The 12,959-nt window shown below is 37.8% G+C and overlaps 1 protein-coding gene across 4 annotated transcripts in view; it reads left to right on the top strand.

Annotated features, from left to right (window-relative positions):
- Nucleotides 1-12,959, top strand: part of COPB1 (COPI coat complex subunit beta 1) — a 42,473-nt gene that overhangs the window by 26,294 nt on the left and 3,220 nt on the right. For all 4 annotated transcript variants that reach the window (XM_019037009.4, XM_019037008.4, XM_019037010.4 and 1 more), the window contains exons 15-19: nt 4,179-4,406; nt 4,884-5,063; nt 7,313-7,457; nt 8,688-8,807; nt 12,400-12,545. In XM_019037009.4, coding sequence (XP_018892554.3) covers nt 4,179-4,406; nt 4,884-5,063; nt 7,313-7,457; nt 8,688-8,807; nt 12,400-12,545 — 819 coding nt within the window. The remainder of the gene's footprint in view (nt 1-4,178; nt 4,407-4,883; nt 5,064-7,312; nt 7,458-8,687; nt 8,808-12,399; nt 12,546-12,959) is intronic.

Here is a 12,959-nt window from a genome sequence, read left to right as displayed (position 1 = left end):
TCATATCTCTGTGTTACATTTTGGTAATTCTCACAATATTTCAAACTTTTTCATTATTATTACATCTGTTATGGTGATCTGTGATCAGTGATCTTTAATGTTACTATCATAGTTGTTTTGGGATGCCAGGAACCATTCCCATATAAAATAGTAAACGTAATCAATAATTGTTGTGTGTGTTCCGACTGCTCCACCAACTGGCTGTTACCCCGTCTCTTTCCTCCTTGGGCCTCCCTATTCTATTCCCTGAGATACCACAATATTGAAATTAGGCCGGTTAATAATCCTACAATGGCTTCTAAGTGAAGGGAAGAGTCACATGTCTTTCTCTTTAAATCAAAAGTGAGAAATAATTAAACTTAGTAAGGAATGCATGTCAAAATCTGAGCTAAGCCAAAAGCTAGGCTGCTTTTGCCAAGTAGGTAGCCAAGTTATGCATGCAAAGGAAATGCTCTTAAAGGAAATTAAAAGTGCTACTCCAGTAAACACATGAATGATAAGAAAGTGAAACATTTGCCAGGCGTGGTGACTCACACCAGCACTTTGGGAGGCCCGAGACAGGCGGATCACGAGGTCAGGAGTTCGAGACCAGCCTGGCCAACATGGTGAAACCCTGTCTCTATTAAAAATACAAAAATTAGCCAGGTGTGGTGGCAGGCGCCTGTACTCCCAGCTACTTGGGAGGCTGAGGCAGGAGAATTGTTTGAACATGGGAGGCAGAGGTTGCAGTGAGCTGACATCACATCACTGCACTCCAGCCTGGGAGACAGAACAAGACTCCGTCTCGAGGAAAAGAAAGAAGAAAGAAAGCGAAATAGCTTTATTGTTGATAGAAAGTTTGAGTGGTCTGGATAGAAGATAAAACCAGCCACAAGATTCCCTTAAGCCAAAAGCCTAATCCAGACTGAAGGCCGAGAGAGGTGAGGAAGCTTCAGAAGAAGAGTTTGAAGCTAGCAGAGGTTGGTTCATGAGGTTTAAGGAAATAAGCCCGTCTTCATAATGTAAAAGTTTGACATGAAGTAGCAAGTCCTAATGGAGAAGCTGTAGCAAGTTATCTGGAAGATCTAGCCAAGATCATTGGTGAAGGTGACCACACTAAACAACAGATTTTCAGTGTAGACTAAACAACCTTATATTGGAAGAAGATGCCATCTAGGACTTTGGTAGCTAGAGAGAAGTCAGTGCCTGGCTTCAAAGCTTCAAAGGATAGGCTGACTCTTTTGGTAAGGGCTAATACAACCAGTAACTTAAGTTGAAGCCATTGCTCATTTCCCATTTTGAAAATCTTAGGGCTCTTAAGAATTGTGCTTAATCAACTCTGTCTGTGCTCTGTCAGTGGAACAACAAAGCCTGGATGTCAGCACATTCTCTTTACGGGATGGCTTACTAAGTATTTTAAGCTCACCATTGAGACCTACTGCTCAGAAATAAAAGACTCCTTTTAAAATATTACTGTTCATTGACAATTTAGCTGGTCACCCAAGAGCTCTGATGGAGATGTAGAAAGAAATGAATGTTTTCATGCCTGCTAAGACAACATCCATTCTGCAGCCACTGATCAAGTAGTTTCAACTCTTATTATTTAAGAAACAGAATCCATAGAACATTTGTGGTAGTAGCGCAGAGTTGGTTACAATGTCCTACCACAGCAATTTCTGACATTCAAATTGGGCCTGTAGAAATGGGACTCCTTTTGATTCCTTCAGCTTTTGTATTATGTTGGTTATATATACAGCAGGTTTCTAAATTGAAACAGTTTCACTCACATCACTCATATTTCCTTCATTTTTGGAGACTAACAGCTTGATCTAAAAAAAAATTTTTTTTTAGACAGAGTCTCACTCTTGTTGCCCAGGCCGGAGTGCAGTGGCATGATCTCAGCTCACTGCAACCTCTGCCTCCTGGGTTCAAGCGATTCTCCTGGCTCAGCCTCCCGAGTAGCTGGGGCTACAGGCGCCTGCCACCACGCCTGTCTAATTTTTTTTGTATTTTTAGTAGAGACTGGGGTTTCACCATCTTGACCAGGCTGGTCTCGAACTGCTGACCTCAGGTGATCCGCCCACCTCGGCCTCCCAAAGTGCTGGGATTACAGGCATGAGCCACCGTGCCTGGCCAGGTTTTTTCTGTTTTTGTTTTAATTCCATTATAAGAAAAGCCATAAATGAGAGCCAGATAATTTACAAGGTATATTATCCCTTAATTGATTTGATTTATGAGCAATAATTTATTTTGTAACTCTTTTGTGGGCATTTATTCAGGTCTGGTCACAGTATAATCTTTATGTTTTTTAAAAGTCTCCAACATTTTTTTTATCTCAGAGTTGAATTTGCTTTCCTCTCCTGGTTGCATCACTTCTGGAAGTTGGGAGTGTTTACTGATACCTGCTTAAAAGAGCCAGTTTCTTGTAACATACCGAGTTAATAATGTTTGCACTGTTTGGTACAAGAAGGAAGTTTGGTTGCTTATAATCTCACTGGCACTCCTTTATTTATGCCATTTCCAACACTCTTCATTTCTTTGTGTAGGACTAAGTTTCTGGTATCATACATCTTTTGCCTAAAGAATTTGCTTTAACTTTTCTTATAGTGCAGATTTGTTGGCAACAGATTGTTCCAGTTTTTGTCTGGAAAAAGCCTATTTTTTTGTACACTTTAGAAAGTTACCTTTGTGGGTATAGGATTCTAAGTCTTCTGTTTTTTTTTTTTTTCCCAGTAGTGTAAAAGTAAAGCTCCGTTGTCTTCTGGCTTTTTGGTGAGAAGTCTACTGTCATTCTTATCTCCCTGGGTGGAGTGTGTGTGTGTGTGTGTGTGTGTGTGTGTGTGTGTGTGTGTGTGTGTGTGTGTGTGTATTCCACTGGTTTTAGATTTTCTCCTTTTCACTTGGTTTCAGTAATTTGATTAGGATATGCCTTAGTGTGGTTTTCTTCATGTTTGCTGTACTTGTGGTTCATTGAGCTTGTTGGGTTTGCAGGTTTATATCTCCATCAGTTTGGGAAATTTTCAGTCATTTCCTCGGATTTTTTTTTTCTGTCCCCTCCTCTCTTTCCTCTCCTTTTGGAGACAGTATCCAAGCTTGGGGGACATATACTTACTCTTCCGCTGGTTTTTCCCAGGCCTCCAGTAGTTTTTCATGCATGTGTGCAGATCAGTACTCAGCCAAAGGCAATTTGGCAAGGGCTTAGAGCATATGTGTCAGGATAATGCTACATGAGACTAAAAAAGTAAGTTGCAATCACTTGTGGAAGACTGAATAGCGGGCTAAGTAATACGGACTTCAGTATGAAGGCTGACATTCATTAAAGGTATTTACATAGGGAGTGAAATGATTGGTGCAGTATAAAGATTAAGATAGCAGCATCAGGTGATCACGCTTAGCAGCACGATAATTGGACAGCCTAACTTTAGGTACCTTGTGATGCAGTACAGGGTGAAATACAAAACATCACCTATCTGGTATTCTAATCAAAAGTGTGGGATATTCTATAAAACAACTGGCCTCAGTTCTTTAAAAAAGTTAGTGTGATTAAAAACAAAAAGGCAGAGAACTGGTCTAGATTAAGAGGGATAAAATGCATGAAGCTGATCCTGGATTTAAAAAATAAAACAAAAACATTTTAAGACAATTTAGGGAGATTTATTTGAATTCAGAGTATAGAAGCTGTATTTTGGGATTGTTGAATTTTTCAGGTGAGAAAATGAAATTGTGGTTTGTAGGAAACTGTTCTGACTCTTACGAGATGAATGCTGAGGCATTTATGAGGTGAAGAATTTTTCACATGTCAGCCAAAAAAAATAAGTGTGCGTATACAGAATAGGTAAGCAAATGTGGCAAAATGTTAACAATTGGTAAAGTATATCATTCTTTTAACTTTTCTGTAGTTGGGATTAAAAAGGACAGCATCAGCATGTGAAGTGGTTACAGGGAAGGACTGGAGCAAGGGAAAACAGTTAAAAAGCCTCTGCTGTCTCTAATTGAGGATTAATGCAGGTCTTAGAGAGTGGCAGTTAAGAGTAGAAAGGAAGGAGAAGAATGCAAAAACAGATATGGACATAAAATCCAAAGAATTTGAAATCTTATTCAGGTGAAGTGAAAATTTAGATTGTGAGTTATAATGAAGTGACATGATTGCAATCTGAGAATCCAGACAATATCAGTAACCAATTTCTCTACTTTCTTAGTCTTTTGTTGCTGAGGCTATGTTGCTCATGGCTACTATCCTGCATTTGGGAAAATCCTGTCTTCCTAAGAAGCCAATTACTGATGATGATGTGGATCGAATTTCCCTGTGCCTCAAGGTCTTGTCTGAATGTTCACCTTTAATGAATGACATTTTCAATAGGGAATGCAGACAGTCCCTTTCTCACATGTTATCTGCTAAACTAGAAGAAGAGAAATTATCCCAAAAGGTAAGTTATATATGATGAGGCAACAAAAGTGTTTTGTGTCTCTTTGTGCAGTGGCTCACGCCTGTAATCCCAGCACTTTGGGAGGCTGAGGCAGGAGGACTCCTTGGGGCCAGGTGTTTGAGACCAGTGTGGGCTACATAGCAAGCCCCTGTCTCAACAAAAAAAATGAGAAAATTAGCCAGGCATGGTGGTATGTGCCTGTCATTCCAGCTACTTGGAAGGCTGAGGAGGAAGGATCGTTTGAATCTAAGAGTTCGAGGCTGCAGTAAGCTGTGATCATACCACTGCACTCCGCCTGGGCAACAGAGTAAGAGCCTGTCTCAGGAAAAAAAAAAAAAGAAAAGAAAAGTGCTTTGTGGGTTTTCTTGTTGTTTTGTTGATTTTTCAGTTTTCATATGTGAGGGCTGTCGCTGTCAAAAGCCTCTAAAAAACTATCTTTTCATATTAAAGAGAGACTTTGTTATATTCTCAACACAGAAAGAATCTGAAAAGAGGAATGTGACAGTACAGCCTGATGACCCCATTTCCTTCATGCAACTAACTGCTAAGAATGAAATGAACTGCAAGGAAGATCAGTTTCAGCTGAGTTTACTGGCAGCAATGGGTAACACACAGAGGAAAGAGGCAGCAGATCCCCTAGCATCTAAACTTAACAAGGTAACAAAATGTCTGATAGACTCTAAATTTTTAAATTGACTCCTTAAGGAAGTTGTTAGTGCTGCTATTTTTAAAAGAAAGATAACTATTTTGTCAAGTCACTGTGATAGGTCCATTAAACCTCAGTTGAAACTCAGAAGCTGATGAAGTACCTTACTACTATATGTGATAGTACTGTAAGTCCATCAGATGGTTTAACTCGATCCAGTTGTGTCTGGAATCATAGACCAATAAATAGAAGTTGAGGGAAGGGGATCCTTAAAGGTTAGCTGAGGTTTTTAAAGGGAAGCTGAACAGGCAACAGCCCTGGCCTCTTCCCACACCTTGACCTCACCTTCTCTTATTCTCTGCTACTTTAAACAGAGCAGTTCTACTTTTATATTCTTAATATATTGAGTTCCATATAGAATTTTATTAGGAAAATGATTCTACTCTCTTAAATATATAAATTTAAGAATCAGTGATCCCTCATCTATTAGACTGAATGAACAGTCTTACATTACTTTTGTTTAAGATAAGGTCAGTAGCAGAATTGGAATTACTAAAACAATTTCCCCCCCTTAAAATTGGGAATTGATATCAATAATATTACATTTATAAAATTTTTTTAGTTTTTTTGAATTATAGTTAAAGTTGCAAAAGATTTGCCATTTTAACCCATTTGTAAGTGTACAGTTCTGTGGCATTAATTAAATTCATATTGTTATGCAGCCATCTCCAGGACTGTTTTCATCTTGCAAAGCTGAAACTATGTCCATTAAACAATAACTCGTCATTCCTACTTCCCCTCAACCCCTACTTACCCCTAGCCACCATTCTACTTTGTGTCTCTGTGATTTTGACTGTTTTAAGTACCTCACAGAAGTGGAACAATACAGTATTTTTCCTTTTGTAACTGGCATATTTCACTCAGTATAATGTCTTCAAGATTCATTCATGTTATAGCATGTATCAGAATTTCCTGCCTTATTAAGGCTGAATAATATTACATTGTAAGTATATGCCACATTTTGTTTATCCATATATCCATCCCTCGATATGTGGATTGCTTCTGCCTTTTGGTTACTGTGAAGAATGCTGCTGTTAACACAGATGTACAAATATCTGTTCAAGTCCCTGCTTTTAGTTCTTTTGGGTATATATCTAGAAGCAGAATTGCTGGATCATATGATAATTGTACTTTTAATTTTTTGAGGAACCTCCATTGTGTTTTTCATGGTAGCTACACTATTTTACATTCTTACCAGCAGTGCACAAGAGTTCCAATTTCTCCATATCCTTGCCAACACTTGTTTTGTTTTTTTTGATGATAGCCATCTTAATGGGTATGTGAAGTGGTATCTCATTGTGGTTTTGATTTGCATTTTCCTAATGATTAGTGATGATGAGTGTCTTTTCACGTGCTTATTGGCCATTTATATATTTTCTTTGGAGAAATGTTTGTTCAAGTCCTGTGCCTATTTTTAAATTGGGTTGTTTGGTTTTTTTGTTTGAATATTAGGAGTTATTAATATTCTGGATACTAACCCCCTTATCAGATACATGATTTGCAAATATTTTCTTCCATTCTGTGGGTTGCCTTTTCATTCTGTTGATAATATTTGATGCACAAAAGTGTTTAATTTTGATGTTTAATCTATTTTTTCTTTTTTTGCCTATGCTTTTGGTGACAATATTAGCTTTTTAAAGTACAGTGCTTTCAGTGTTTAAATTTGGAGTGGGAGGGCATTTGTAATTTTATTTTTGTGGCATTACAATCATTTCTTACTATATAATCTGTTTAGTGCCTCAGTTTGTGGAGCAAGGGCTACCACATGATTTGGATTTTATTTGGATCCTGAGTTTCATAGATCAAGTAGTGAGTTTAGATACTTACTGAGGGATTTAAATGAAAGTGTATCCAAATTTATTTAGTTGGCTAAATTGGGATAATGTTTAATGTATTTGCTAAATATATTTAACATTTTTCTACTACTAAACTTATAAGCTCAAAAATCAGCATGTATAATACCTTATCCTAAGTTATTGAGCTTAAAAACAAATAGATGTCTTAAACTCTAGGACCTGTTATTTCTAATATTCTGGTTTCAATTTCCATTTCTGCATTATAAAACAATTTTATTTTACCTATCTCAAAATGACTTCTAAGCAACTCTGTTAATAACCTACCAGACTTAATCATTTGGCTAGGGTATGTTTGGTGAAATTGCATCTGTCATTTGATTATGTCTTTGTTTTTGTTTTGACAGGTCACCCAATTGACAGGTTTCTCAGATCCTGTATATGCAGAAGCTTACGTTCATGTCAACCAATATGATATTGTCCTGGATGTACTTGTTGTGAACCAAACCAGTGATACTTTGCAGAATTGCACATTAGAATTAGCTACACTAGGTGAGGAAACTTACCATTCAGGAAAGAGATTGTCACATAGTAGATCTTTATGACAGATTAAGGGAGGTGCACAGGTTTCAGTATAAAAATTCTCTTGAACCTTTTCTGACATTTTGAATCAAGGCTTAGTTTTTCATTTATCATTTAGTTTCCTTAAACTCCAGTTTTCTGAACCTCTGTCATACTGAATTTTTATGCTCTTGGCACATTCAGGTGGATTCATTTAATAAGCTTAATCTAGCAAATGTCAGTATTTCTAGGTAAATACGAGCTGTTTAAGTCGCAGATTGACCAGGTAGCTCACTTAGTTAATTTCTAATTGCCTCATTACAGAACTAAGTATTTTCTGAATGCATAACTGTTAGATACCACATGTGACCAAAGTAATAAATCATATTACATTTAGCAATATGAGATGCATTTTTTTTTCTTAGTAAAGACACATGAGTCAGACTGCTTACTTCCACATCTGGTTTTGAAGTTGGAAAATATAAATTATATATGGGAACAGTGCAGTACCCCCATCAAATTTCATATGGCTAATGCAAGAGTTAAGGAACTTCAAGATATCAAGGGGAAAACATACTTTTGCCCTGCTGTCCTCAGCATAGCTTGATGGCTGTATAAAAAACCATGTTTCTTAAGCATTTACAAGTCTTTATGCAGATTGTTTTATCTTTCTTCATAATGAAGTATATAGTTTAAGACTTAAGCTTTTTGAGAAGTTTGCATTCATTCATTGAAATAAAATGACCCCAATCTCTACAAAAAATCAAGAAAATTAGCCAGGTGTGGTGGGCCACTCCTGTAGTCCCAGTGACTCAGGAGGCTGAGGTAGGAGGATCGCTTGAGCCTGGAAGATCAGGGCTGTAGTGAGCTATGATCATGCAGTTGCACTCCAGCCTAGGTAACAAAGCAAGACCGTATCTCAAAATAAATAAATGGTAGGCTCAAAGTATCCTCCCTTCCCACAAATTAAATATGGAATTATTCTGAGATGCCTATTACCTTTTAAAAGAAAATATGCCTATTGGTGGTGAATAATAAGGATGGTTAAGTGGTTTCTTTATTTTGTCCTCATTGTATTTGATTCATACTCTTCTCATATTCGTCATATTCCTTATTTTCCTAGAAACTATTAAGCTGCATACATTTAAGGTTTTATGGTTTGTGTGTGTGTGTGTGTGTGTGTGTGTGTATTTTTAACCATATCCAAACTCTTTCTTTCAGGGGATCTGAAACTTGTGGAAAAGCCGTCTCCTTTGACTCTTGCTCCTCATGACTTCGCAAATATTAAAGCTAACGTCAAAGTAGCATCAACAGAAAATGGAATAATTTTTGGTAATATAGGTAAGGTGCTGTTTTATGGCATGTAATGTTTGAATATTTTTACTGAAGAATTTCTATAGTGAGTAGCTGGGGACATTGTATGAGGAGAGGATCTAAATCCATTTATTCATAATTTATGAGATACTCTCTATGGTACCACGCATTGAACTATGTTCTGGATGTACAGAAATGAACCAGATAGAGTCACTGTCCTCTAGAAACTGTCAGGCAAAAGGAGGAGCTAGCTAAGGCAATATATAATTGTAGTCCAGTGTGTTACAGGATGGTTTATATACCATATGCTTTGAGGTTAGGGGAAAAAAAAATGCTAACAGTGTGGAAGGCTTTATAAAGGAAGATGGTGTGTTATCAAAGGATAATATTTTACCTGAGTCATTTGTTGCTAGGTGCACAAGGGTATCTCAGACCTAGGGATTAGCTTGTATAGAGTCATTCAGTCAGTAAGCTTATTTTGTTGCAATTTCTGTCATAAGGATAGGGCTACCATGGTGAGGAACAAATGATAGATTATGGTTGAGTAAGGGAAAACAGATATATAAAATAAATATGTGCAGTATGTAATGGTAAGTACTGTGAAAAAAAAAAATAAGTAAACCTGTGCTAAGTAAGGCAGGAATCCATAAAGGGATTTGGTCAGTTCTCAGAGTGGTGGGGGATTGGGAGAAAAGCTTAGAAAAGGCTTCATGGAGGAGCAAGTGCTCAGTAGAAGACTACAGATAGACAAGGATGCAGTTAGAATAAATGCAAATGATTTGATACACTTGGAGTTCAGAATGGGTTGGAGGATGATGGCAGGAAAAAAATGAAGTTAGGAAGGTTAGTGGAAGCCATATTTTACTTGTCGTGCTAAGGATTTCAGACTTTATCTGTGGAGAGAGGAAACATTGAGGAATTACAAATGAATGACTTATAGCATTATATCTTTTTGCGACAGTACTATAGAAGGTTGATTGGAAGAGGCAGGAAGATTAACTAGTAGACTATTATAGAAGCCCAAGTGAGAGATGGCAGAGGACTTGAGCCAACACAGTAGTGGAATGGAGAGAAGGATGAATATAATGTTAAGGATATGGTTAATGATTGAAGAGGAAGTGGCTAGAGTAACCCTCAGATTTCCAGATTAGGTTTATTGGGTTGTTTATGTCATCACCATAACAGGAAATACAGGAGAGAAGAACAAACTTTAGAGAGACATAATAGGTTAAATCTTGAGCAGGTTCGGTATTAAAGTGCCTAAAGATATTCAAGGACAGTTTGATGTGAGTCTGGGACACGAACAAGAGGTCTAAACTAGAGATAGGCCGGGTGTGGTGGCTCATACCTGTAATTCCAGCACTTTGGGAGACCGAGGCGGGCAGATTACCTGAGATCAGGAGTTCTCAAGACCAGCCTGGCCAACATAGCGAAATCCTGTCTCTACTAAAAATACAAAATTAATTGGGCATAATGGCGCACGCCTGTAGTCCCAGCTAACTCAGGAGGCTGAGGCAGGAGAATAGCTTGAACCCATGAGACAGAGGTTACAGTGAGCCTAGATCGCACCACTGCGCTCCAGCCTAGACAACAGAGTGAGACTCTGTCTCAAAAATAAATAAATAAGTAAAAATAAACTAGAGATAAGTATTTGTTTAAAAGCCATAGGAATAGAAGAAATCACCCAGAGAGGGCATACAGACTAAAAAGAGGGGAGATTTGAAAACAGAATCCAAGCAAACAGCAGCACTGAAAGCTTGGTCAAAGGAGAAAGAGCCTACAAGGGTATCTGAAGTGTGGTTAGAAAAGTAAGGAAAAACCTTCAGAAAGTATTTGAAGCTCCACAAGATAAAATAACTTTAGTTATTAAAGTCTGAAAGACAGGTCTTTTGGATTTGGCTATTAGTGATTTTAAAACATTTCTTGTGGGACATCTTGGGCGTTAGTGGTAGGTTGAAGACTAAATACGATATGAAGAAATACAGGTAGTGTAGACTATTCTGAGTGTAGGATCTAGGCTTTGATAGGAATAAGAAAGGGCAGTACCAAGAAGAGAAGGCAAGAATGAGTGAGGATTTATTTTTTGAAAATAAGAGAACCTCGAGTATATTTATAGACCATAAGGGAAGAAAGTTGGTAGAGAATGGGAAAGTAAAGACATAAGGATGAAAGAGATAATGATTGGAGTGGGGTCCTGGACCAAAGCAGGAATCACAGATGGCAGGAAGTATTAATCTTGAAGAAATGAGGTAGTACTTCTCTGATACGTATGAGAGGGAAGGATGTGAGAGTGAATTCCGAGAGAGAGAGTTGTTTTTAGATGTGGAGCTGAAAATTAAAGGAGCTTATTCTTGGTAGCCTCAGTTTTCCCTGAAAGTTGAAAGAGTGGAAGAATGTCAAGAAAAGAGCCTGGAGGCCGGGCACGGTGGCTCATGCCTGTAATCCCAGAACTTTGGGAGGCCGAGGCGGGTGGGTCACGAGGTCAGGAGTTCAAGACCAGCCTGGCCAAGATGGTGAAACCACATCTCTACTAAAAATACAAAAAATTAGCCAGGCGCAGTGGCAGGCGCCTGTGGTCCCAGCTACTCAGGAGGCTGAGGAAGGAGAATCATTTGAACCCGAAGGGTGGAGGTTGCAGTGAGCTGAGATCGTGCCACTGCACTCCAGCCTGGGTGACAGAGTGAAACTCCGTCTCAAAAAAAAAAAAAAAAAAAGAAAAGAGCCTAGAAAGAAGAATGTAGGCTCCAATCAGATTATAACTCTCTACTGTGGAAGAAATGGTCATAGAAGCAAATACAGTCAGCCTTCTGTATCCGTGGGTTCCACATCCATGGATTCAACCAGCCACAAACTGAAAATATTTTAGAAAAAAAAAAAAAAGAATGGTTGTGTCTATACTGAACATATATAGACTTTTTTTCCTTGTCATTATATCCTAAACAATACAGTATAACTATTTACATAGCATTTATGTTGTATTAGGTACTGTGAGTAAGCTAGAGATGATTTAAAATACATGAGAAGATGTGTATATGTAATGCAAATACTATGCCATTTAATATCAGGGACTTGAGCATCTGTAGATTTTGGTATCTACAGGGGGTCCTGGAAGCAATTCCCCGTTAATACTGAGGGATGACTAATCTTGTATCATTAACTAGTATGGGTCAGCAATATTTATTCAAAAGTATTAGTTAAGTACCTCCTATGGGAACATCGTCCACTTGTATATCTGCTGCAGTGCCTAGTATGCTGCAACTGCTATGTAAGTACTCACTGAATTGAATTATTTGTTTAACCACAAAAAATAAAGTGTGCCTGTGTTCGAATCCTATCCCCACCACTTATCAGTTGTGTGATCTGGAACAACTTACTTAACTTCTCTGCTTTCATTTCCTCATATGTAAGATGGAAAATAATAATACTATCAGATAGAATTGATGGGAGTATTAAACCAGTAATATTTATAAAGCATGTAGAATAGAGCTCTGTACATAATAAGTATTATATAAACAATCTTATTGTTAATAGTGTAGTTCTTTGGATATTTGGATATTAACATTTTTTAAATTCAAGTTTGCCCCAGTGATTGCGAATCTTTTTGTATATGTAATTGCAGTTTATGATGTCTCTGGAGCAGCAAGTGACAGAAATTGTGTGGTTCTCAGTGATATTCACATCGACATCATGGACTATATCCAGCCTGCAACTTGCACTGATGCAGAATTCCGTCAGATGTGGGCCGAATTTGAATGGGAAAACAAAGTTAGTCCTTGGGAGATTTTCTCATATTCCTTTATCTTTCTTCCTTTTGCCTGCTGTTGAGGAGTCTGCTAATAAAATTAATCTTGCTAAAAAGTGTTTAACATGAAAAGCAAATAGTCTTTCAGTATCTGTTCTTGCAAATTAGCCTTAACTAAAAATCATGTAAGTAGTTTGGTAATTTGCTGTTATAAATTGATTAGAGTAGCAGTTCTATAGCCAATCTGATAGGTTTAGACATTATAGGTAATATTCCCTCCCTTCTATGTATGACCAAGAGCTTACCATTTAATCTAGTGCCCGAAAAAGGCTTTACAAAGTTCATGGTCTGTTGAGGAACTTTGTCCCTTTGAGCCTTGACTTTTATTAGAAATATTCTATATGAGGCTGGGCACGGTAGCTCATGCCTGTAATCCC

The sequence above is a fragment of the Gorilla gorilla genome, chromosome 9 (genome assembly GCF_029281585.2).
Source record: "Gorilla gorilla gorilla isolate KB3781 chromosome 9, NHGRI_mGorGor1-v2.1_pri, whole genome shotgun sequence".
NCBI classification, from domain to species: Eukaryota; Metazoa; Chordata; class Mammalia; order Primates; family Hominidae; genus Gorilla; species Gorilla gorilla.
The sequence above is the reverse complement of the archived record's forward strand: the minus strand, read 5'-3'. Positions and strand labels throughout refer to the sequence as shown.